This window comes from Mixophyes fleayi, chromosome 12 (assembly GCF_038048845.1).
Source record: "Mixophyes fleayi isolate aMixFle1 chromosome 12, aMixFle1.hap1, whole genome shotgun sequence".
NCBI lineage: Eukaryota > Metazoa > Chordata > Amphibia > Anura > Limnodynastidae > Mixophyes > Mixophyes fleayi.
The window spans coordinates 80,388,013-80,415,261 of NC_134413.1; the positions used below are offsets into that span (position 1 = coordinate 80,388,013).

The following is a 27,249-nucleotide window of genomic DNA, read 5'->3' on the forward strand; positions in this document are numbered from 1 at the left end:
CAATGCAAAACTAATGCACAGACACCTCCTCTTATATTTTCCATGCATAAAGAAATAGGGAGATATCCCAGACAATTTGGTGATATCAGATCACTATATAATGTGTTGATCAGAGCAGAAAGTCCTGCGAGACGCCTGACCACCATCGCACAATGCCATATACTTTATATATCTGACACCTCTATCAGTACAATGCAAGGACATCACAAACCTCCACTGACTTACCTGACCGGTGACCAGGACTGGTGGCCCCTCTCCTTACTCCAGGAGCCCCCTCTGCACTCACTCCAGCAGCAGTGGAGCCAGAGAGCAGAGTGCCTGGTGGAGCAGAGCAGGGGGTGTGTCAGACCAGTCCTCCCAGTTAGTTTAACTTCTTCACGGCCAGCTCCCAGCACGTGAAGGCTGGTTGTGACCCTTCCATGTGGATGAAATAAACCCCTAAAGTCCCCTAACTGGGGCTGGGCGAGAGGGGCGACTGCCCGGGGTGCAAAGCTGCAGGGGGGGGCGCAGGGTAATGGAGAATAAATATTGTCTAGATGACGGGGGATACGTATTTGGGGAGGTTTGGTCCCCGAGGCTATTCAGAGAAAGCCAAACTTAATTACACTCTTGTTATATTACATCCCGGGCTGGCAAATCTCTGTGGTGAACCCTATAGAGATCCCACCACAGTATATATCCCCCCAAGTCACCTCTCTGACCCTGTGTCACTATACAAAAGATCTTTGCCTCACCTCCCCCCCCCACACAGTATACCTCCATATAGCCTCATACACCTCACATAGCCAGTATACCTCCATATAGCCTCATACCCCACATAGCCATTATACCTCCATATAGCCTCATACACCTCACATAGCCAGTATACCTCCATATAGCCTCATACACCATCACATAGCCAGTATACCTCCATATAGCCTCATACACCCCACATATCCAGTATACCTCCATATAGCCTCATACACCCCACATAGCCAGTATACCTCCATATAGCCTTATACACCCCCACATAGCCAGTATACCTCCATATAGCCTCATACACCTCACATAGCCAGTATACCTCCATATAGCCTCATACACCTCACATAGCCAGTATACCTCCATATAGCCTCATACACCTCACATAGCCAGTATACCTCCATATAGCCTCATACACCATCACATAGCCAGTATACCTCCATATAGCCTCATACACCTCACATAGCCAGTATACCTCCATATAGCCTCACACCCCACATATCCAGTATACCTCCATATAGCCTCATACACCTCACATAGCCAGTATACCTCCATATAGCCTCATACACCCCCCACATAGCCAGTATACCTCCATATAGCCTCATACACCCCACACATAGCTAGAATACCTCCATATAGCCTCATACACCTCACATAGCCAGTATACCTTCATATAGCCTCATACACCTCACATAGCCAGTATACCTCCATATAGCCTCATACACCCCCCACATAGCTAGTATACCTCCATATAGCCTCATACACCTCACATAGCCAGTATACCTCTATATAGCCTCATACACCCCACATAGCCAGTATACCTCCATATAGCCTCATACACCCCACATAGCCAGTATACCTCCATATAGCCTCATACACCCCACATAGCCAGTATACCTCCATATAGCCTCATACACCTCACATAGCCAGTATACCTCCATATAGCCTCATACACCCCACATAGCCAGTATACCTCCATATAGCCTCACACCCCACATATCCAGTATACCTCCATATAGCCTCATACACCTCACATAGCCAGTATACCTCCATATAGCCTCATACACCATCACATAGCCAGTATACCTCCATATAGCCTCATACACCCCACATAGCCAGTATACCTCCATATAGCCTCATACACCTCACATAGCCAGTATACCTCCATATAGCCTCATACACCCCCCACATAGCCAGTATACCTCTATATAGCCCCATACACCCCCCACATAGCCAGTATACCTCCATATAGCCTCATACACCTCACATAGCCAGTATACCTCCATATAGCCTCATACACCCCCCACATAGCCAGTATACCTCCATATAGCCTCATACACCTCACATAGCCAGTATACCTCCATATAGCCTCATACACCTCACATAGCCAGTATACCTCCATATAGCCTCATACACCCCCCACATAGCCAGTATACCTCTATATAGCCTCATACACCCCCCACATAGCCAGTATACCTCCATATAGCCTCATACACCTCACATAGCCAGTATACCTCTATATAGCCTCATACACCTCACATAGCCAGTATACCTCCATATAGCCTCATACACCCCCCACATAGCCAGTATACCTCTATATAGCCTCATACACCCCCCACATAGCCAGTATACCTCCATATAGCCTCATACACCCCCCACATAGCCAGTATACCTCCATATAGCCTCATACACCCCCACATAGCCAGTATACCTCCATATAGCCTCATACACCCCCCACATAGCCAGTATACCTCCATATAGCCTCATACACCCCCCACATAGCCAGTATACCTCTATATAGCCTCATACACCTCACATAGCCAGTATACCTCTATATAGCCTCATACACCCCCCACATAGCCAGTATACCTCCATATAGCCTCATACACCATCACATAGCCAGTATACCTCTATATAGCCTCATACACCCCCCACATAGCCAGTATACCTCTATATAGCCTCATACACCCCCCACATAGCCAGTATACCTCCATATAGCCTCAATTTGCCACCAATAAATAGTTTTCAACACTAATAAAAGAGATGTACAAATTAGATTTATTAAGGGAGAACCAAATTTCCCGTTATTAGCGTTCCAAGACCACATGACCTCAGAGTTTTCCTCCGAGAAACGGGGCGTGTGCAGCCATTACTTTGGCTAGGGTTGATCAAGCTCGGAGAAGACCACACGTCTTTGCCTTAAGACCTTCCGTCTCTCTCCGGTTCCCCAACCTGTGTAGGAGATAATAACTCATCACTTGAGGAAGGACCTTGGGATACAACCAAGATTCACCGCCAGATATAGCAGACAGGTGTTGGCTCTTTGGTAGACTCTGGTGCGATTATTGGCCGAGAGTATTTCGGCAGAGGACAGCGGTCCTGCTAAGCCTGGCCAGTATTACCGCTAATGGATGTAGACACATGTCCCATAATATGCAGATTAACGGTCATTAGACTCGTCACAAGGAACCAGACTTGTGTTCCGTAAAGGATTATATAGAATCTCTACTAAACAGGACTTCTCTCGCCCTGACCAATGGGTGCGAAGCCCCAATTCATCCCACCCCAATTACCCCAACCAGCCAATGGTCATCATCTTCGGAAAGATACTAGTCCGAGAATAATAATTGAGACAAATATATTTGCATACTGCTGTATAGATGCAATTCCGTCTCCTTTTCCTTGTTTCATAATTGTGTGTTTCTGCTTTTTCTACTTCTTCTCTATCTGCAATAACTTGAGTTAAATGAATACACCCATGTTCGATGAAATCCCTGTTTAAATCAAGACCATTTACTCCCTTAATTTCCTTTACCGTGGTCCGTGTAATTTGGCTTTTCCAGAGTTGTGTAATTCATGTCGATATTAAGAGCTGCTTTTCTTTCTCTGTAGGGTGCTCATAGAACTGCCTGTCCCATAATGCCTTGCTTCACGGCTTTTCTCTATAGCTATATCCACAGCAGAGAGTCTCGGGATCAAAGGATTAGCGCTCATGGGAAAACTAAGCGTAAGACATAAGTTAATACTCAGACAATAGGTTATAAAACATAATAGTGATGTTTGTGTGGAATTCTTTTCTTAAAGGTGTTTTTTTTAAGAACATTTAAGCTCATTTAGTTAATTTAGTTCATGATCTAAATGATTCAAGTGAGCCAAATGGGCTATTGAACCATTGAGCCAGGAGAATGGCTCATGATTATATATTTCAGTGATCAGCAGCGCCACCTGTGGTAGTTTAGAGGTAGTGACTCATGAGTATTACATGAGAGCTGAATAGCAGCGCCACCTGTGGTAGTTTAGAGGTACTGACTCTGATTGGAATCTGATTGGTTGCTATAGGCAACATCTCCACTTTGTCAAACCTGCAGTTTAGTAAATACACCCTTTTGTCTTTAGCTAGTCAGTGCAATTTCATATTTTTTTTTTGTTTATTAGATTTGTATTTCATGGACTGTGTTGTGCTTTCTACTTTCCTTTAACAGTTAGGAACTGAAGAGCCCGTGTGAGTGAGGCTGCTGCGCTTTATATCTGCCTAAATCCTCCCACTAATCTTTGCCAGAGCTGTGGACTAGATGAGTTAGTTCATTTTGAACTGATCTTTCCTGAACTACCCATCACTAGTAGGCCGCCATGTTAGAAGAGAGATGCATGTCTATCTGAGCCAGTAGACTGAGAGTGCGGCTGTTGGACAGTGATGTCACAGCAGCTCAAGTGACTGCAATCTTGGTCAAACTGTTAAAGAATCAACCTGCTGAGGGCGGGCGCCTGTACTATCCGCTCTGTAACATCAAACGTAATCAGATAATGTCGGCCAATCAATCATCCGTTATCGGACTTCGGATCTGACGACAGCGAAGAGATTTCAAGCTGCCGCGCTCAATCTTACGCCCAACGCGATTGTACGGTGAACGAAATAATCCATTGGCCGGCGTTGCACAATGGATGCAGAATAAGGTGGTTTTGCAAGAAGTTCCTCAGAAGATGATGATTTTGCTTGGAATATAAGGAAGTAGCATTATACAGTAGTTGCAGAGACCCGGCCATCTTGCTGATTTAAGTCTTCAGTTTCTCGGAGCAGCTGCAGGACGTTGATGAGTTTGTGAATCATTTCCTCATAGGTTTTATCATTCCTTTCTGTAGAGGGCATCCCTTACTGCACAGACACTGTCAGTGGATGACTGATAACTGTACACAGAAGCCGCACTGTTTATTTATGGAGAAGGAACGTATTTCATAATATCAGTCACCAATTTCCTTCACCAGGTCATTATCTCTCATTTCCAGCTGTTTGGACACTGCTAAAGGACTTAGGATTCACTGTTATACTAATGGCGTCACGCCATATTCCAAGATGGTGGATTTAGCTCCGGCGTTGGTTGCCAAATCTACCGCTGCAGGAAAAGTCATATCTATTCCCTCTTCCCTGCGTTCTAATTGCCAGCCTTCTAGCGCAGTGGTCAGGGAACAGGGGTAAATTACCCCAAATGGGGTACAAATGAAATTCCCGGGGGTAATGCTGCCGATTCACATGCTGTCAGTTGGATTGTAGACCCCTTTACATGTGAAATTGTTGTTGTACCAGAAGAGCCTCAAGGGTTGGCAGATGCATTTCTTGAGCTGCGATGCAATAATGAAGCACGTATTGCATTTGAAAACAAAGCAGATCTGTCATATTTTTGGATGTCAACAGCTGCAAAGGCATCAACATTGCACATGAGGAGGCAGTCAAAAAGTTGCTGCCTTTTGCAACAACCTACCTTTGCGAACAAGGATTTTCCATTCTAACGAACATAAAAACAAAGCAGAGAAATCGATTGGACGCTGAAGACTTTATCCAAATTGTTCTGACATCAAAATGCCCCAATATTGATGCTCTCGTATCAAAAATGAAGCAACATCATTTCTCCAAAACCTGAAGTTTTGAAGTTGAAGCTTTCAAAGAAATTTGGAATAGATTCAATAACATTTTGAATTCCAATAATTAATAATATATGATTTCCTTCTTTTCAAATCAAGGGGGTAACGTTGACGTATCTAAATATATTTTGGGGTAAAAGGTAAAAAAGTTCCCTGAACCCTGCTCCAGCGGTTAAGGAAGCAAAACCAAAATGTTAGCTTTACATGAGGTGTGAAGGTAAAACGCGTGGGTGGTCTTGCCAAAATACAAGCACCACCTCTATAGTCATTACATAGGCTTCCTCACGCACACGCATATTGCCTTCGCTGGCAATAGCCCTTTTATGCGTAGGGAGAAGCCGGAAAAAAGAGGACTGATGCATTTCACCCTTTAGATAAATTATAAAATGTTTAAAGGTCCTTGTGAACCAGATAGATGTCCTCCCTGAACAGAAATGGAAAAAAATGACACTTTTATTATGTGCCCATAAAATCTTAGGTTTAAAAAGTAAAATGTAACTACATTTAGAATAAGTGGGCCTTTAACAGGTAGATTTAAAGAATTATTGATAGTCTCTAAACAATTTACATAATTTATGAACTGTAATGTCTTGAACATCTGAGAGTGTAAACTGATCAATAACAGCTGCACAAATTAAGTCTTAGCACATGAACGTTATGCACGTAACACATGGCAGGCGTATTCAGCGTAACCGATAATTTGGGATGGAGGAGAGGAGAGGGGTTGGAGGGAGGACAGTAGAGGGGATGGAGGGAGGAGGGGAGGGGATGGACAGAGGAGAGGATGGGGGATGGAGGGAGGAGAGGGGGTGAAGGGAGGACAGGAGGAGGGAGGGAGGAGGGGAGAGGGGATGGAGGGAGGACAGGAGAGGGGAGGGAGGAGGGGGGTGAAGGGAAGACAGGAGAGGGGATGAAGGGAGGAGAGGAGGGGGGTGTAGGGAGGACAGGAGAGGTGATGGAGGGAGGAGAAGAGGGGGTGAAGGGAGGAGGGGGATGGAGGGAGGACAGGAGAGGGGATGGAGGGAGGAGAGGAGGGGGGTGAAGGGAGGACAGGAGAGGGGATGGAGAGAGGAGAGGAGGGGGGTGTAGTGAGGGAGGAGAGGAGGGGTGAAGGGAGGAGGGGGGTGTAGGGAGGACAGGAGAGGGGGGGGGGAGTGAGGAGAGGAGGGGGGGATGGAGGAGAGGAGGGGGTGGAGGGGAGAGGGGATGGAGGGAGGACAGGAGAGGGGATGGAGGAGAGGAGGGGGGTGAAGGGAGGACAGGAGAGGAGGGGGTGAAGGGAGGACAGGAGAGGGGAGGAGGGGGTGAAGGGAGGACAGGAGAGGGGGGGGAGGGAGGAGAGGAGGGGGTGAAGGGAGGAGGGGGGGAGAGGAGATGGAGGGAGGACAGGAGAGGGGATGGAGGGAGGAGAGGAGGGGGGTGAAGGGAGGAGAGGAGGGGGGTGTAGGGAAAACAGGAGAGGGGATGGAGGGAGGAGAGAAGGGGGTGAAGGGAGGAGGGGGATGGAGGGAGGACAGGAGAGAGGATGGAGGGGGATGGAGGGAGGACAGGAGAGAGGATGGAGGGAGGGGGATGGAGGGAGGACAGGAGAGAGGATGTTAATAACACATTGTGACACATTTACAAGCAATTTTGATTAACACGGCAGGAAATCCGGTATTTGAAAGTGAAAACAGAGGTCAATACATTTTATTGAATTGAAAGTTGAAATATTGGTTTAGTTCACTGATCATCACATTGTGTCAGCACTGGGTAGACTTGAAATCCGATGATCGGAGATGACTTTGTGGTAATCATGTCTCACATAACACATACTCACTCTATCAGCCGGTGAAGGGAAGAGGGGGGCGGTTTGAAAAGAGTTGAAACTAAACAGAAGGCAGAGATGGGCGAGATGACATTTCGACATCTCCTACCGGAGTTATTTATAAATCTGTAACCACATCTCTCCCAGCACAGGTAGCAGTTTCATTGTCCATTGTGGGGATTCATAGCACGGTCAGAGCAGCCTTATAACACAACCAGCCAAGCATGGAAACTAACACAGGAACGAGACTGTAAAACCGTCTGTCCACATTGTTGAAATTCCATATTTCTCTCACACAACCGGCACTCCTGGTCACTTATATACCTATCAGAGCTGAGACTGTTCAGATAACTATCATTACACTGGTTGCCCCCGGGGGCTTTGACAAAACTGAATTGGGAACGATTTTGCAATAACGCCGCTCAGTAGGCCGTCGTATCTACGAGGCAGTGTGCGCAGGAAAAGATTTCGGATTTGATACTGGTCAGTTAGTCATGCTCGGATTTCCCAGCATGCCCTGCTCCCTGACCTTGGCTCTCATTTGTGGCGTGTGGTTTATACATGCTCAATTTCTATAAATATTAACGTACAAACCACAGAGATTTAGAATAGTTGGTGAAAGTCGCATAAAATTTAATCAGTTTTGCTATTCATTATAAAGTCTATGTATAAACCTCTGAAAAGGTTTAAATCCCCCGAAAAATGCAGCGACAATGTCCTATGGGCAGCACGGTGGCTCAGTGGTTAGCACTTCTGCCTCACAGCGCTGGGGTCATGAGGTGAATTCCTGACCATGGCCTTATCTGTGTGGAGTTTGTATGTTCTCCCCGTGTTTGCGTGGGTTTCCTCCGGGTGCTCCGGTTTCCTCCCACACTCCAAAAACATACTGGTAGGTTAATTGGCTGCTATTAAAATTGACCCTAATCGCTCTCTGTCTGTGTGTCTATGTTAGGGAATTTAGACTGTAAGCTCCAATGGGGCAGGGACTGATGTGAGTTCTCTGTACAGCGCTGCGGAATCATTGGCGCTATATCAATAAATGGTGATGATGATGATGATTTAATTGCGTTGACTTTACTATACTCCAATCAGAGCCTCTGTCCCGGCTGAAGAATTTTAATAAATAGATTCGTTAATTCATCTCTTCCCACTGTGATAAATTGACCCCATTTTTCTGGAGACACTTCCAATAACACACAACAAAAATTCTGCTGCTCCTTAATAAAAATGACCTAATTTTGTACCTTTTTTTCGTTAGAATGACCCTGGTACGTTTTTTGCGCAATCATTTTTTTGGAGATCACATAAGATCTGGATAAATGTGGAAACAGCTGCTGTAATGACCAGGAAAGAGATAGCTGCAGTGCATTCCTGTAATTCCTGGAAAGTGAATGTATAGTGGGAGGTTTGACTGTGTATATATGTTAAATAACAGACTGCTCCCCCCTCACGCGTTTGGTTTCATCCTAAATTGCAGGTAAAAATATATAAACATTTTAAGAGCCCTCAATATTGGGGTGAACAGACGTTTGAGGTTTCGGATAGGCCAACGTGGAGATCACGGTGGGTTTGCAATACAGTGCAACATAATACTGCGTCAGTCACCATATGCAAGTGTCCTGGGGTTAGATTTACTAAAGCTTCATTTGGCTCCACCCACTGCGCAGTGGCGTCATTGAGATTTCCTGTCCACCGCACTTCATTAGGAAGTGGGAAGGTTCCGAAATTCCTTAGTGAAGCACAAGTCGCACCCTCCGCAGGCTGACCACACCCACTCCATTTACTGACCACGCCCCCCACAGACTTGCACAAGTGATATCCTACATACAGCCCCTGTAACACGCATGGAACATGTGACCGATCTGATTGTTCAGCCAGGACTAGTCTGCCATGTGATATCGTTGGCAGAGAATTGGCTGAATCACGTTTTATAATGAGGAAACAACTTAATTTGACCTCAAGTCCCTGATTAAAAAGGAATTATGCGGCTATTGTGTCTCACCATATCTAACATCCCGGTTACCTCAGGTAAATTATATTTACCCTACACCAACCCCCCCCCCCCCCCCCCCGCCCAGTGCACTATATAAACAAAGCTGCCCAGTATTGTCATCCTGTTAGTCACTACTCATACTGCCAGCTCCATTAAATATATGTAAAGGCAAACTATTATTCACACACATTTTTGTGTCTCCCCCCCCCCTTTGAATCACAACCTCCTACTTCTGCCTGCATTTTAAAAACATACAGTCTGCAATATAAGATCCATTTTTGTGGGGATCTGTCTCTGTTTTAATGGCTTCGACAAAATGTCGGCCGCTTTTGTCCTCACTTTTTGCTGTAACGTTTCTGCCAACGCCGGCTGCTACGATGCTCACCGGCAAACCCCGCCAAAGCCCCTCCTATGTTTTCAAAAGCCACCCAATTTTTGCTATATTTGCCCCGTTCTGCCCCTGCTGGAAAGAAAAGACAAATTTAGGCTACGTCCAGGCTGCCATTTTTTTTTCTATTGTCCATTCCCCTTGTTTTGGAAATGTCCAGAATGGTGGAGAATGAGGCAGTCCTCCCTCATACATCCCAACATTTAGACTTGGAAAATCAGGACAAGATATGACTCGCCCCCGATCCGGCCAAAAACACCCACTTTTGTGCAAAACTCCACCCACTTTCCCTTCAAAGTCCGCAAATCAGGACTGTCCTGCTAAAAGCGGGACAGTTGGGAGTATGCTCCCTCGCCTCACCTGAACCCTCAAGTGAATATTGGGCTATTTTAGGGACGTTGTATAAAAAAAAAAATGTATTGTACTTAATACAGAAACTGAATGCAGGTCATGCATTTCCCCATTTCACCCACTAGGTGTCAGCACTTCCCCATGGTAAAGTCATCTCAGCCCAATCTCATTGCAGATGGATCATGGCAGATAAATATTGTATGAGTGACGTGTCTGTGTACACGGAGATGACAGGTCGAGAGATGTGTGTAATCCAGTACATTGGTCACAAGGTACAATACCACAAACCGCAAAAGATTAACGCACACAAGTTAACTGCTTGATGACCATTATACAACCACCGTTTGTACAGCGATGTGGTATAGGCTGGCGCTATATCAATAAATGTTAATAACAATAATCATTTTAGAGCGGAGAAACCTGTGTTATAACTCAGAAGAGAACTGTGCTGAGAAAAACATTATTTCTGTGGAAATGTCTATAAGAAATGGCAAGTTAAATATCCGATGTTACCTGACAATACTCTGACTTTCCATGCTAAGACTGGGCTGTCCACCTTCTGATGACTTTGACTTATTGGATTCCATATACCCTCCTGCGACGTTCACTAAATACAATGCGCTTTCTTTAAGGTATCTCTGTGTTTTTTAGCCACGTCTGTAGATCATCAGGACAGATGATTTTTGCTAGCACCCCATAGAGATACCAGCAAAAATCAGCGCATATTCTTACTAACGGTAAAAGTACGAAGCCGAGATATTCCTGAGAACATGGCGGCTAATTAAATCTCCCCCTTAATGGATATTTTACCTGTCCCTCTCCCTTACAGGGAACGTGACCTTCAAGGTGAGGAATCAGTCTTTTTGAGATAATTATCGTTTTTAAGGCTTTTATCTCGGCACCTGTTAATTACATTATTATTTTTTTTTAAGCCACATCCGAGAGATGAAAGCAGACACACGCGTCTTCTGAAGACGGCATTGTAAGGAATGAAGCATTCAGCTATAAATACTGATAATTAGCTTACATCCTGGTTCTCAGAAAGTCATTATGCTACTCGGAACGGATGCATCTCGTTTCTGCAGATCAATCTACAGGGACGGTGCCCTCATCCGCTGACGGCACAAAACTTATAGCAGTTGACAATTATTTAGCAATGAATGGTTTTCAAACAAGCAGTAAAAACCTTTTCATTTTTATATGTTTCTAGGAAGAGTGTCTCTGCAGATCACATGTGAGCTCTGTAAATTAGGGATGGAGAATAGATGGCGTCAGACTCTGCAGCGATAACGGATCAGGTTTTATCTCTAAAAGTTACCGTGAAAGTGTATCAAACTTTTGGGTTTATATTTTGGAGGGGTACTTGTGGATTGGCACCAATTGCACCCTCACCGGAGGTGGCTCACAGCTGATTTTGCTCCCAGTATCTCAGGAGCCCCGTGCCGGTCCCAAATCCAGCTAACCCTTGACTCCCCCAGGCTCTATTTATTCCGGTATTTCCCACACTGTTGCCTCCGGGGTGCAGGGATGAGGTGGATGTAATTGGCCGTGTTTATCTTAGGGGGCTAGCTTCAAGCAATGGGACCACCTCGCTTTCCACCTTGGTTCCCTGCTGAGTTTGGCTCCGCTGGGTCTAGCAGGTGGTTCTAGATATTGTGGCTATAAATGCTGTATATAATCAAATTGGATTTATTGGGGAATTCTTACCACTGATCAACACAAAATACTCTGTAATGTCAAACAAAAAATAATACTCTAAAGCTTTTTATTAATTACAAGAGGCCCACATCTGAAGTCCCCAGTGAGACAATTATATTTTAGATTAAAGTTTGCAAAGCCACAGTTAGAAAATACAGTGCATCAATAGATTGCAATACATGCGCGACATTGATCTTTGTATAAACAGCTGTAAGAGTTAACTTTATGTTTTTCCACTTATAAAATCACTACTTATAACATCTTTCACTACGATTCCTCATTCATACCAGAGACCGACAAAGTCACAATTGTTCATGTGCTTTTTTTGAACAATACCTGCATCTTCTCTCCTTCAAATCCTGTCTTTCACCAATGCCCAATCAGCAACCTGTCACAGATCACGTGACACCCATGTGTGGCTATAATTTAACTCATAATTAAAAAAGACAGAAAAATATATAATTAAACAAAAAAAACTAAGTATAGAAAAACATAATTTAACACAATGGCAATTCAAATAAATAATAAAAAAATAATAATAATTCCTTTGCCATAAAATTATTACTTATGTACTATAGGGAATAATAGTCTTATTATTGTGGACTGAAGTCACCACTAGGTGGTGCTCACAGTAGGATTTGCATTATCCCATATGTTAGTCACATGAAATTGTCACTCCTCGTTTCTGCCACTAGGTGTCAGTAATGTAACACATTAGGACTAATTCACACAGATGCATTGTCTGCCAATAACACCTTCATGTAGATATCACTTAATCTCTATATTAGAGGTGGAATCAACCTCCAACCCCCCCTTACTACTAAGAAAACTTAGTTGCCTGTAGGAGAATGTGACACGTATTATAAAATGGTTAAAATAAATGCACGTTTAAATATATTTGTATTTATATGGTGCTATATATAGGTTCCTGCCCCAAAGAGCTGACAGTCTAACGGAAGACAGACTAAACAACTAAAATAACAAGTATAAAAGCCAGTGCTTTGGGGATAACATCCTGGAACTTGGACATCTATCCTTGTGACATCCAGTAAACACATTTGTGGCAATTCTTAGAAAACAATTACAGCTCAGCAGATGACGAATTCAAGGAACAGCCAGTCTTGTTTATCCGGCACAATTAACGGAGATTCATTTCTCCGTCTGATCACAGACCCCGGGCTGGAATAATCGTTAGGAGACGCAGGAGAGGAACGATTCCAAGGATGAACAAAGGTTTAAAAATGACTGTGGAAAGTAATTACCTTCCAAAGCGGTGGAATAGTTTGCTGAATTCTCATCTTAGGATACATAGAAGCATAGAAATGAAGAATTTGATGGCAGATAAGAACCGCTTGGCCCATCTAGTCTGCCCATTTTTTAACCGATGGCAAACCCTATTTTAATCATATTTCTATTTAAGGATATCCTTATATCTATCCCAAGCATGTTCTACTGTATTATCCTCTACCACCTCTGATCAGAGGCTATTCCACTTATCCACTACCCTTTCTGTGAAGTAATATAGTCTCACATTTCCTCTGAACCTACTTCCCCCCAGTGTCAGTACATGTCCTCGTGTTCTAATACTTCTCTTCCCCCCAGTGTCAGTGCATGTCCTCGTGTTCTAATACTTCTCTTCCCCCCAGTGTCAGTACATGTCCTCGTGTTCTAATACTTCTCTTCCCCCCAGTGTCAGTACATGTCCTCGTGTTCTAATACTTCTCTTCCCCCCAGTGTCAGTACATGTCCTCGTGTTCTAATACTTCTCTTCCCCCCCAGTGTCAGTACATGTCCTCGTGTTCTAATACTTCTCTTCCCCCCAGTGTCAGTGCATGTCCTCGTGTTCTAATACTTCTCTTCCCCCCAGTGTCAGTACATGTCCTCGTGTTCTAATACTTCTCTTCCCCCCCAGTGTCAGTGCATGTCCTCGTGTTCTAATACTTCTCTTCCCCCCAGTGTCAGTGCATGTCCTCATGTTCTAATACTTCTCTTCCCCCCCAGTGTCAGTACATGTCCTCATGTTCTAATACTTCTCTTCCCCCCAGTGTCAGTACATGTCCTGGTGTTCTAATACTTCTCTTCCCCCCAGTGTCAGTACATGTCCTCGTGTCCTAATACTTCTCTTCCCCCCAGTGTCAGTACATGTCCTCGTGTTCTAATACTTCTCTTCCCTCCAGTCTCAGTACATGTCCTCGTGTTCTAATACTTCTCTTCCCCCCAGTGTCAGTGCATGTCCTCGTGTTCTAATACTTCTCTTCCCCACAGTGTCAGTACATGTCCTCGTGTTCTAATACTTCTCTTCCCCCCAGTGTCAGTACATGTCCTCATGTTCTAATACTTCTCTTTCCCCCAGTGTCAGTGCATGTCCTCGTGTTCTAATACTTCTCTTCCCCCCAGTGTCAGTACATGTCCTCATGTTCTAATACTTCTCTTCCCCCCCAGTGTCAGTACATGTCCTCGTGTTCTAATACTTCTCTTCCCCACAGTGTCAGTACATGTCCTCGTGTTCTAATACTTCTCTTCCCCCCAGTGTCAGTACATGTCCTCGTGTTCTAATACTTCTCTTCCCCCCAGTGTCAGTACATGTCCTCGTGTTCTAATACTTCTCTTCCCCCCAGTGTCAGTACATGTCCTCGTGTTCTAATACTTCTCTCCCCCCCCAGTGTCAGTACATGTCCTCGTGTTCTAATACTTCTCTTCCCCCCAGTGTCAGTGCATGTCCTCGTGTTCTAATACTTCTCTTCCCCCCAGTGTCAGTACATGTCCTCGTGTTCTAATACTTCTCTTCCTCTCAGTGTCAGTACATGTCCTCGTGTTCTAATACTTCTCTTCCCCCCAGTGTCAGTACATGTCCTCGTGTTCTAATACTTCTCTTCCCTCTAGTGTCAGTACATGTCCTCGTGTTCTAATACTTCTCTTCCCCCCAGTGTCAGTACATGTCCTCGTGTTCTAATACTTCTCTTCCCCCCAGTGTCAGTACATGTCCTCGTGTTCTAATACTTCTCTTCCTCCCAGTGTCAGTGCATGTCCTCGTGTTCTAATACTTCTCTTCCTCCCAGTGTCAGTGCATGTCCTCGTGTTCTAATACTTCTCTTCCCCCCAGTGTCAGTACATGTCCTCGTGTTCTAATACTTCTCTTCCCCCCAGTGTCAGTACATGTCCTCGTGTTCTAATACTTCTCTTCCCTCCAGTCTCAGTACATGTCCTCGTGTTCTAATACTTCTCTTCCCCCCCAGTGTCAGTACATGTCCTCGTGTTCTAATACTTCTCTTCCCCCCAGTGTCAGTACATGTCCTCGTGTTCTAATACTTCTCTTCCCCCCAGTGTCAGTACATGTCCTCGTGTTCTAATACTTCTCTTCCCCCCAGTGTCAGTACATGTCCTCGTGTTCTAATACTTCTCTTCCCCCCAGTGTCAGTACATGTCCTCGTGTTCTAATACTTCTCTTCCTTTGTAGAATGTTTCCCTCCTGTACCTTGTTATAACACCTGATATATATATGAAAGTTTCTATCATGTCCCCCCGTTCCCTTCTCTGCTCCTAACTATACATAATAAGATCTTTTAGTCTTTCCGGGTAAGTTTTGTGCTGTAGGCCATGCACCATTTTAGTTGCCCTTCTTGGTACACTCTCTAATGTATTTATATCCTTCTGGAGATACGGCCTTCAGAACTGAGCACAGTATCTAGATGAGGCCGTACCAATGACCTATACAGTGGTATTATTACTTCTTTCTTTCTCCTACTGATTCCTCTCCCTATATAACCAAGCGTCTGACTTGCCTACCTAATTGCTTTGTTACATTACTTACCTGCCTTTATGTCACCTGAGATAGTGACTCCTAGATCCCTTTCCTCCTCAGTAGTTTCCATTGTAGTGACAGTAATACTATATTTTGAGACCCAAGTGCATGATTTTGCATTTTTTGGCATTAAACTGTAGTTACCACTCTCTTGACCATTCCTCTAGTCTACCGAGATCATCAATCATTTGTTTTACCCCTCCTGGTGTGTCTGCCCTGTTACATATCTTTGTGTCATCCGCAGTAAGGAATACTGTCCCTTCAATATCATTTGCAATGTCATCAATGAAGATATTTAAAAGCACTGGTCAAAGTACAGATCCCCGGGGTACTTCCCTGGTTACCTTTCCCTCCTGTGAATGTTCTCCATTTACTATAACTCTCTGGTGTTGGAATTAACTTGTAATTTTAATATAGTCACTCATTGGTGTGTATAGTGTTAGCGCAGGTGATGATGTTTCCTGTACATGTGAGTTATCTCTTCCACTAACCCAGCACAGAACACGTGAGATGGGATTTATAAATCCCGCAGTGACCATGAATTTTTAAACACACCGGTGAGAAAATGGAATATTCTGTAAAATCAGGTCACAGTGTCAAACTGGCTGTTATACAGATTATAAACCAGATCATTAAACTGTCCCTGTAGCCTATATCTCATGTAAATGAGCGCGGAGGGAGAGGATTACATAGCGACGGTGAATCACAGGAGCAGCGTAGGGTAAGGATAGAATTTGGGGACTTTTGGGGTACTTGCACAAAGTTTTCTGGCACAGTATGGGCAATATGTTGACGACTGACGTATCTTTACTACAGACGCAACTATATACGATGTTTAAGGCTGCACATATCTTTAATATCTGATTTGTCAGGGCAGATGGGACAGAGCAATGATCTGCAGATCTCTAGAGAGGTCAGTAATGTAATAATCTGCAGAATATATCACTATGTATCTGTCAGGGGGTAGATGGAGCAGAGCAATGTTCTGCAGATCTCTAGAGAGGTCAGTAATGTAATAATCTGCAGAGTATATCACTATGTATCTGTCAGGGGGTAGATGGAGCAGAGCAATGTTCTGCAGATCTCTAGAGAGGTCAGTAATGTAATAATCTGCAGAATATATCACTATGTATCTGTCAGGGGGTAGATGGGACAGAGCAATGTTCTGCAGATCTCTAGAGAGGTCAGTAATGTAATAATCTGCAGAATATATCACTATGTATCTGTCAGGGGATAGATGGGACAGAGCGATGTTCTGCAGATCTCCCGAGAGGTCAGTAATGTAATAATCTGCAGAATATATCACTATGTATCTGTCAGGGGGTAGATGGGACAGAGCAATGTTCTGCAGATCTCTAGAGAGGTCAGTAATGTAATAATCTGCAGAATATATCACTATGTATCTGTCAGGGGGTAGATGGAACAGAGCAATGTTCTGCAGATCTCTAGAGAGGTCAGTAATGTAATAATCTGCAGAATATATCACTATGTATCTGTCAGGGGGTAGATGGGACAGAGCGATGTTCTGCAGATCTCTAGAGAGGTCAGTAATGTAATAATATGCAGAATATATCACTATGTATCTGTCAGGGGGTAGATGGGACAGAGCAATGTTCTGCAGATCTCTAGAGAGGTCAGTAATGTAATAATCTGCAGAATATATCACTATGTATCTGTCAGGAGGTAGATGGGACAGAGCAATGTTCTGCAGATCTCTAGAGAGGTCAGTAATCTAATAGTCTGCAGAATATATCACTATGTATCTGTCAGGGGGTAGATGGGACAGAGCGATGTTCTGCAGATCTCTAGAGAGGTCAGTAATGTAATAATATGCAGAATATATCACTATGTATCTGTCAGGGGGTAGATGGGACAGAGCAATGTTCTGCAGATCTCTAGAGAGGTCAGTAATCTAATAGTCTGCAGAATATATCACTATGTATCTGTCAGGGGGTAGATGGGACAGAGCGATGTTCTGCAGATCTCTAGAGAGGTCAGTAATGTAATAATCTGCAGAATATATCACTATGTATCTGTCAGGGGGTAGATGGGACAGAGCAATGTTCTGCAGATCTCTAGAGAGGTCAGTATTGTAATAATCTGCAGAATATATCACTATGTATCTGTCAGGGGGTAGATGGGACAGAGCAATGTTCTGCAGATCTCTAGAGAGGTCAGTAATGTAATAATCTGCAGAATATATCACTATGTATACGTCAGGGGGTAGATGGGACAGAGCAATGTTCTGCAGATCTCTAGAGAGGTCAGTAATGTAATAATCTGCAGAATATATCACTATGTATACGTCAGGGGGTAGATGGGACAGAGCAATGTTCTGCAGATCTCTAGAGAGGTCAGTAATGTAATAATCTGCAGAATATATCACTATGTATCTGTCAGGGGGTAGATGGGACAGAGCAATGTTCTGCAGATCTCTAGAGAGGTCAGTAATGTAATAATCTGCAGAATATATCACTATGTATCTGTCAGGGAGTAGATGGGACAGAGCAATGTTCTGCAGATCTCTAGAGAGGTCAGTAATGTAATAATCTGCAGAATATATCACTATGTATCTGTCAGGGAGTAGATGGGACAGAGCAATGTTCTGCAGATCTCTAGAGAGGTCAGTAATGTAATAATCTGCAGAATATATCACTATGTATTGGGGTCATCATACAGACAATACACTGTTGTCATCCTGGGGGGTGTTCTGGTTCCCTCTCATCGCTCAGACAAACACTTGTGGGGGCGGCTGCACCTAATTACCCCGGACATGTGACCACCCAGGATTTCTCTGTATCCTTCCTATGTAGGAGATCCCTGGGCTGTCAGACTGAGGGATTCAGTGTCTAAACCAGGTTCCTTTCTAAGTGCAGCCAGTTTTACACTTCAGTGGAAGAACAACACTTTATTTTCCAGGACAGGATTTTAATCATTCTAATTATCACTTACTTATAAAACGTTGTCATATTACAGCCCTGTACATTGAGGTCATCACAATACAAACAGCATACAATGACATGAATCGGGAGGTAAAGATGGACCTGTCCAAAGGAGATTACACTTTAAAAGGTGCGGGGGACACGTAAGGTGGCTGAACAACAATTGCGGCTGGTGATGTGGCTACTGTAAGCCTAATGAGCCATCAATAATTATTTATATAAATCCGTCAGCAAAACAAAACCTTATTTTTGCGCGGGTGCAAAACATAGGCGCCCTCAGACCTCCCACCTCTCCCCCACTCAGACTTGTGGGCAGATAAACGCCCTGGCGGGTGAGCTCCCAGCACCCTCTGGAGTCCCGCAGGTCTTCCCCAAATTTAGTAGTCTCTATGACAGTGTTGGCTAACCTGTGACACTCCAGGTGTTGTGAAACTACAAGTCCCAGCATACCCTTCCAGCAATAAGCTGCTATATATATTTGCAATGCATGCTGGGACTTGTAGTGTCACAACACCTGGCGTGTCACGGGTTAGCCAACACTGCTCTCTGACATCACGGGATAGCTGGGGGCTATGAATCATACCCCGTAATAACAGACCGATGTAGTATTGTCAGATTAAGCCATTTCTCTACACCAAAAAGTCCTTGAGTTGTTAAACGACAGTAAAGGGGGCAACTGTACTAATTACGGAGCAATATGCCCAGGGGATTAATTAATAGATTGTAAGCTCCACGGGGCAGGGACCGATGTGAATGATTAAATATTCTCTGTACAGCGCTGCAGAATATGTAGGTGTTATATACATATCTGTTAATAAATATATATATATATATATATATATATATATATATATATGTATATTTATATTTATAAGTCATAGTTGTAACTCTTATATGTAAGGATGTATTTGTATGCTGTAAGCTGTGTTAAATATTCTGATTGCACAAATTATTGATGATAATACTTTGCTGCTCTCCACGATGCACCGGTTATTTTTGTCAAGATTTCCTTTCCCTGAAGCTGCTGCGTAGAAACTACAGATTGATTTTTTTCCCTCTGCACTCGGACACAAATCTCAGGTCCCCTTCAAAGCACATAGCGTTGGTCCTGTAAACAGCAGCACCCCAGGAGGTCTCCTGTGATTGGCCCGCCGCTCCTGTCACTCACTCCCTCTGGTCCCAGCCTGCTCCTATAAAGGGGGGCGGCCAGCCAGCCTGCAGCTCACATCACAGTCACCTCTACAGCACCCACCAGCCACAGGATTACAAATGGTTGTTCAAATCTGCTCCAGCCACCAGCAGCACACCAAGATGAACGAGATCGGACAGCAGATTCAAAAGGTTGAAGCCAACGTCCTGGTCTTGGGGGCGGAAAACGTGGGAAAATCTGGTAAGTTTTTGCAATTGTGGATTATTCATCCTTTGTATCCTATTTACAATCTAGTTGTTATTGCGTTGATATCTTATTATGCTGACAAACCGATAACCTAGATTGTCAGCTCTTCTGCCGACATGAGCGTCCTGATGTTTGTTATTTGCTAAAATTATTCTCACTTTAATGACCTTGAAAGCTCCACTAATTTTGCATTGCACATTTAAAATCGCATTTAGTTTTAGGATAGTGTAATGTCACGGAATTGTTGTATTGATTGTGTGGAATCTGAATATATTTCTTTTCTCTCCTTTTTTTTAGCACTTACGGTTCGGTTTTTGACCCGGAGATTCATCGGAGAATACGTGGGCACAGGTGATTATAATTATTATTTTTCATAAACGGTATCCATATCATTTTTATATATTTAAATAGTTGTTCTATATCTGTTATTTTATAATATATAAGTAAGGCTTTGTGCCGTAGCTGTGATATACTTCTATATAGCAGACAATGGTGTAACACTAAGGGGGTGATTAGCTAAAGAACGTAACCGCAGACAGCTTGGGGAATCGACTTGTCCAATCAGGTGATGGGACAGGACTGAGGGGAGCTAGGATTGGTCAAGCAGTATCTCACCTACTTCAGTAACACGCCCTCCTCGTTTTCATAGCTACCAAAATACATTTTTAAGAAGTTGGAAAATCTATAGACCTGAAGGGAAATGGTTAATAGGGAGTCCTTGCATTTGATTTTTGGCTTTGCATGGTAATTGCATCTGCTTTTCTAACTTTTATCTCCTCCTTTTCTGTGTCATAGAATCTATCTACACTCACAACGTCATGGTTGATGGACGAGAGACTTTCTTCAGCATCTGGGATTCTGTGTGTCCACAGGTAGGCTTCATATTAAGTCCTTCATGTCAGCTGTAGAGTGATTCTGGGTTTTTCAGTGGGCACTAATATAACTCAGAACGAGTGAAACAGACGTCTACCACAGCCTTAGCAATATTATTTTGACTTTTGGTTTGTGTCAGCACATTTCTATAGTTAGTATTTCATAGAAAGATCTGGTAAGCCATTGCCGAAAGATGTTGACCAACGTTCGACTAACTTGTACTTGGTTGATCAAAGCTTCTTGCTAACAAAGTCCACTTTGCAATTGGCATCGTTCCATCTAGTGCAAGTTAAACATTTAAAGCGGCTGCCTTGGTTGCTATGCGTTCCTGGGTGTTTGGTCTTTATCAGCAAATAACCCACAATTAAATAATTAATGTATGTATGTGGGGAAGGTTACAGGTAAACGTCATTGCTCAGAAAATCTTTTCGGCCAACTAAGTGTGTTTTTTTGTCCCTCTGTCGACAGAACCCAAACCTGCAGACCTGCGTAAGCGAGGAGCAGCTTCGCTGGGCCGACGGTTTCATCCTGGTCTACAGCATCTGCGACCGCCTCAGTTTTAACGTGGTGCGCCAGCAGCTCCAGCGAATCCTGCAGGTGAAGAAGCGCCAGGTGTCGGCGCCCGTCATCATTGTGGGGAACAAGAGGGACCTCCAGCACCGGAGGGAGGTCTCCAGCGAAGAGGGACGGCTGTTGGCCATCTCCTCCGGCTGCGGCTTCTTCGAGATTTCGGCGGCGGAGACCTATCACGGTTCTCTGGTGGTCTTTCACCAGCTGCTGGAGACCGTTCGGGAGAACAGGAGCTCCAGCAAGAAGACCACGGGCATCAAGGGCATCGTGAGGAGCATGTCTGCTGTCTTCGGTAGAAGGAGAACAGAGTGAGGTGGGGGAAGAATCCAAGCTCTGATGTCTACTTGGTTACTTGATAGCCAGTTGGACTTTACCATTAACAAACTGCTCGGTTTGGCACGCAACGTCCAGTCCCAGGTCGGCTGGCACAAGGCGGAGGCTTTGTGGTCTTCGGTGGACCACTGTGCACTGATGGTCTGGTGTTAGGACTTAAAGCTCCTTCATGATGGACCTCTTCTTCTCCAAGACACATAGATGGACTTGAATGCCTTTAAGGAAGGCAAACTGACACTAAGTAGGTTGGCTTTTTCACAAAGTCTCCTTTCGGAAAAGGGCAAATGAATTTACACTGGAGCAGCCCTTGGTTCACGTCAGTGTCCCGGGGTCACCTCCGCAGCCAGGACACCATCAATGAGACTCTATTATCCGGCTACAGCAGTTTCATTGTCCAGTTCTTGTCCCACCATAGTAGGCTCGGTGGAATCCAGACGTTTACGCAATCCTTTCAAAGCATTTTGCTGGCACAGGGCATTTCCACGTGCCTGGAACCATTCATCTGTAGTCTGCTGTGATTATCGCTCACTGGTGTACCCCTCGGACGTGTAGCCTCAGATGGCTCAATCCCAGAATGCACCTGGGCAGGACAATGACTCATTAAAGGGCTAGCTCTCCGTCCACCTGCTGTGTCCACGGACCTGAGTTTGTGCAATTGATCTCTTGACTGTAGTGACTGCTGTATCAAACTGGGACTATTTTTAAAGGTCTAAGCACCGTACCGGTGGTTTATTAGTGTGAGTGTAAGAGTGTTATTTGCACTACGTGGGAGAACGGTGTACATGCATTCTTGTTCTGACTTGCCTTCTGTATTACTCCTTAATAAATGACCCCCCTCCACCCACACAGAGTAGGAGGACCGGTAGGAACTGGTATCACTGAGGTACTCGGTGCCTCCTGCCTCACTGAGATCGCTAGAAGCCAGTGAATCGAGAGACTACATCCTTCAGATTACCGCGCAACAACGAGTTAACCGTTTACGTGCCATGGCAACTCTTTTATGAAGACACCTGCGCCGAAAATCCTCATGTGTTTGAAGAAAAGAGGGGGAAATATGGTTAACTAAATGTAAATATTGTATATACACGTGTATAAATATACATAGGGAGCTCTAACTAAATTATTTTACAGGGAAATGCCGTTTACATAAAAAAGGGACAGTTTTGTTTCTGATATCCGCACCAGTAAAACTATATTTTTGAGTGTGGTTTTGTTGCTTTTTTGTATTTTTCAATGCAAATAAAAGAATCGATTTGAAAATATCTGGTTTATTTGTGTCTAATCCTGACAGTGGCCACAATGAGAGAGATTGGTGCAAATACTGCTAATTAATCTAGTAAAGGAAATATATACGCTCGTAGTAATACTGTGTGTGTGTGTGTGTGTATATATATATTATACAAACTGCATCATACATTATATCGTGCAACATACACTATACTCTTTAGAGGCACGGAACAGACCTGCACCAGCTTGTCTGATAAAGGGGTGCAACGTGCACACAGGTAGTGAAACCACAGCAACCATTCATGAGCTTAGTAAACTAATAAAAACTGCTGTCCGCTTTCTCTGAGGTGCTTCTGCATCTCTCGGGATAAAGTGTAACACCGATCAGTACGTTGAAAGATGCACATGAGTCCTTATATTAACCACTGAAGTATGTACAGAGGTCTTTGCGGAAATGGAACTAGAATTAAATGCTAAAATAAATTAAATGATCGATCGAAAATTGGGGTCAAGAACACACTAGCAAGGAGTGACCCAAAGAGCTTGCAATCAATGAGGATATTTAGTGTGATCACTATAGATTATATATACATATATATATATATATATATATATATCACAAAAAGAAAATTGTCAGCGCTTATCCTTTAAACTGCATATCTGTGTGTGTCTAGCAAAATGAAAACATGAGGTATTAGTTCATATTTTGATCAAAAGACTTAAGCCTGCATCCCAACGTCAAGGGTACCTCATTATATGCAGGTCCTACACTGACCTATATGCTTTAAACACTATTAAAATGCATTTAAAATCAGATGCACTCACCTCCCAGGTATAGGGGTTTACATCTAGCAAAGGCTGGCTTGTGAGCCACACCCAAATGTGCCTTAAATAGGCTTGATGGACAGCTGCTAGGACAATAAGGCAATATTTTGAAACAAAACCAGAGAAAAATAAGCCTGCGCTCGGTATATCCCACATTATATATTGTACCAGCTGCTTGGCAATAAGCCCGCGCTCGGTATATCCCATATTGTATATGGTACCAGCTACGTGGCAATATAAATGCCCATATATGTATACAAAACAAAAAGAAAATTGTCAGCGCTTATCCTTTAAACTGCATATCTGTGTGTGTCTAGCAAAATGAAAACATCAAGCTTCACTTGGTTTGGTGGAAGCCTGGACACACCTGCCCAAATTCGAGGGGCAAACCGAAAGTTTGCTAGTAAAGAGGACACTGTTTTTTAGTGAGGGGTCTAGATCAGCACGTGAGAGGAAATTAAACTGAAAGAGAATCTGCCCTAACAGGAAACGTAAATTAGTGTGAAAATATTTAGGTGGAGGGAAGTTATAATGTTTGGTTAAGGTCACCAGTCAAGAACGGAATCCACCTACTCCTCCTGGAGCCAGTACGGGTACAGTGATCAAGGCTTTGTCGCCTCTTGTCGCTAGCTCGGATCATCCGATCCCTCGTTTCTGTGACAAATTGTTCCTCGGTGGTGGCTTGATAGAAGGACGCGCCACAATGTGGATAGTTTAATAAGCGCCTCTTACTTGTTGATCGTCCCTGCTCTTTCTAGGAGTGTCTTTCTGTTTTGGATCTTCTTTGGAAATATTTTGGAGGAAAAGAGCCCCATTGGTTTGTTTGAATAATCTTATTAGCTAAGAATGTTATTATTCAAAATTCGCGATGACTTGTTGATTAAAAAAACCATACAATATGGCTCCCTAAATTTCAGAACACCCACAGGTTTATCACAGCCAAGAAACTTTTTGTAGAACATCTGGGTGTAGACATCAGACCTTCTGACAATCCCACATGCGGCACCAATTTTCTGCTCTGGTATTTGTCTTGCCCTTGAGACCCAGAGATGAAGATCGTCATATTCATTTATGAGAGACATGTTAGAGATCCTAACTAAGGTTCTTTCCCACCGCCATGCTAGATGACAAAATGTAAATCGTTTTTAGAGAACGTCTCCAGTTTTGTCATATCTGACAATAATCCGACTAGTAGACATCTCTCGAACATATAACTGGTCCTTTCTTGGATTCAGGGATTCTAGCTGACGAGGCAAAGAAGCCGAAAACGTGGCCACACACGTTAAAATCTGGACAGTTGATAGTCAAATTTCCAGATCCCAAGCGGCTCCGTTAGTATTGGTGATGACCAAAGAAACAGATAGGAAATTGGGTAATTGGAATTGAACAGATTATAATTGTTTTCTAACATAGTTGATGGTAAGGGGAGGCCCAATTTCGAGCCAATTTAGCCTAAATCCAATAAATTGTCTGATATAATCATGTATGGCTCAAACGCGATTGGCAAATTGCAAATTTTGATGTTCATATTCGAGTCAGGGACCATTCATCATCATCATCATTTATTTATATAGCGCCACTAATTCCGCTCACTCACATCAGTCCCTGCCCCATTGGAGCTTACAGTCTAAATTCCTTAATATAGACACACGCTCACACAGACAGACAGAGTAGAGTCAATTTTGATAGCAGCCAATTAACCTACTAGTTTTTAAAATGTGGGAGTAAACCGGAGCACCCAGAGGAAACCCACGCAAACACAGGGAGAACATACAAACTCCACACAGATAAGGCCATGGTCGGGAATCGAACTCATGACCCCAGTGCTGTGAGGCAGAAGTGCTAACCACTAGGCCACTGTGCTGCCCAATTGACTATTGTACTGTGAACACGGGCATCAATTATGAGCATCTCTACTCAGTTATACTGTGTTGCACAATATCAAACTAAGGGCACTACTATGTGGCATAATATAAACCGGGGGCACTTCTGTGTGGCATAATACGAACTGGGGGCACAACTATGTGGCATAATATGAACTGGGGGCACTACTGTGTGGATAATATGAACGTTTTATTTGTTGGCCCTATTACTATTAATAATATCCTATTATTAGCATGATAAAATAAGAAAAAAATTAAATGTAATATATACATGCAACTGGCACACCCAGGCTTGACTAGATTTTAGCCGGCACACTGATAGATAAAGGTAGCCCACCTACGCACCAAAAACATTTCCCCGAAATCAGCTTTGGAGTATTTTTGTACAAGAGTCACAGCACTTTCTGTGGTTACGGGGGAGCTTTAAATACTTGAAAGGTTCTGGGCATTAGCAGAGCCCGTATAACCTTAGCTGAGTGCCCTTAATTTTGGGGTGACGCCAACTCGTTTGATAAGTCCATTGAAGTTAAGGAAATACGTTAAAGAAATATTGTTTGTCGTCAAAAGGTCCATTAGCCTAATTTGTTGAAGTAGACCAGAGCATCACACCGTGTACTGTGCAATATTTAGCATGTGGTGATGGTAATAGGATATTTCCGCAGATAATGGCTGCCGCTCGTTCAACGGTTCGAGAGGCCTGAACGAGTGGATATATGAAGAGGGCCCTGCGGCATGCTGGGAGATTGTTATTCAGCGGTAGCACAATAGGTGACATCGCACTTATCGATGTTAATCTGTCTGTCGGGGTCACTCACAGACCCTCAGCCTGTACTCAGGACTGACAGAATAAAAGACTTGCCTCACCTTCAATCACCGGCAGAGTCAGGGACGTGATGTATTCTGCTGCACCAAGCTCGGGGTGTAGTCTAAAAGGTGGAAGATGGAGACAATGGTGGTCATTAAAACTAAAAATAAAATGTAAAGGGGCCCAACCGTAAAAAAAAAAACCTGTCCATGATGCAATGGGTCTGTTTCGTGCAGCTCAGGTCAGATCCGACCTGGAGGGAACCTCAGCTGCCCAATCTCACGGGAATTCCGTGTTGGTCTCCTGGACTCCCGGGAGACCAAGCTACTCTCCCGCATCCTGCAGGGTGACTTTAGTTGCGTTATTTTGGCCCCCCGCCCTGTGTCAAATTGACGCCATTCGTGGCTCGCCGTGCCCCTCCGCACCCGCAATTCACCTCCCCATCCGGGATCTCTCTATAAAGTAGTTTGTTGGTCCTAAGAGGGAGCTGAGTGTTACGGCCCACCACTTTTGCGACCCCGTGAATCGGGATGTCCGCCAAAATCGGGGCAGTTTGGCGGTTTATATGGTGGCACAGAATGGGCTACGCTATGGTTGCCTACCGAATTTTTGGGAGCTCTCCCGGACTCCTGAGAGAGCAGCGCAACCTCTAGTTCCTGGTATCACGGTTGTCAAACACTAGCTCAAAGTAGGAAACGCCA

The 27,249-nt window shown here is 44.0% G+C and overlaps 2 protein-coding genes across 4 annotated transcripts in view; one reads left to right on the forward strand and one right to left on the reverse strand.

The window, feature by feature from the left end:
- The window catches only part of LOC142109035 (toll-like receptor 2), a 35,701-nt gene extending 8,976 nt beyond the window's left edge, over window positions 1-26,725 (reverse strand). The window contains exon 1 of one of the 3 annotated variants that reach the window (XM_075193041.1): window positions 26,608-26,725. The gene's annotated coding sequence lies outside the window, so the exon portion shown is untranslated. Of the gene's footprint in view, window positions 1-225; window positions 323-5,495; window positions 5,571-26,607 lie in introns of those variants that run through there. The other 2 variants (XM_075193043.1, XM_075193040.1) reach the window with 2 other exon arrangements.
- LOC142109039 (ras-related and estrogen-regulated growth inhibitor-like protein) lies at window positions 19,471-23,051 on the forward strand. The gene is made up of 4 exons (XM_075193049.1): window positions 19,471-20,026; window positions 20,330-20,383; window positions 20,828-20,904; window positions 21,374-23,051. Exons 1-4 carry the CDS (start codon window positions 19,906-19,908, stop codon window positions 21,785-21,787), a joined length of 666 nt encoding a protein of 221 aa, XP_075049150.1. The 5' UTR covers window positions 19,471-19,905; the 3' UTR covers window positions 21,788-23,051.
- Window positions 26,726-27,249: the final 524 nt, after the last annotated feature.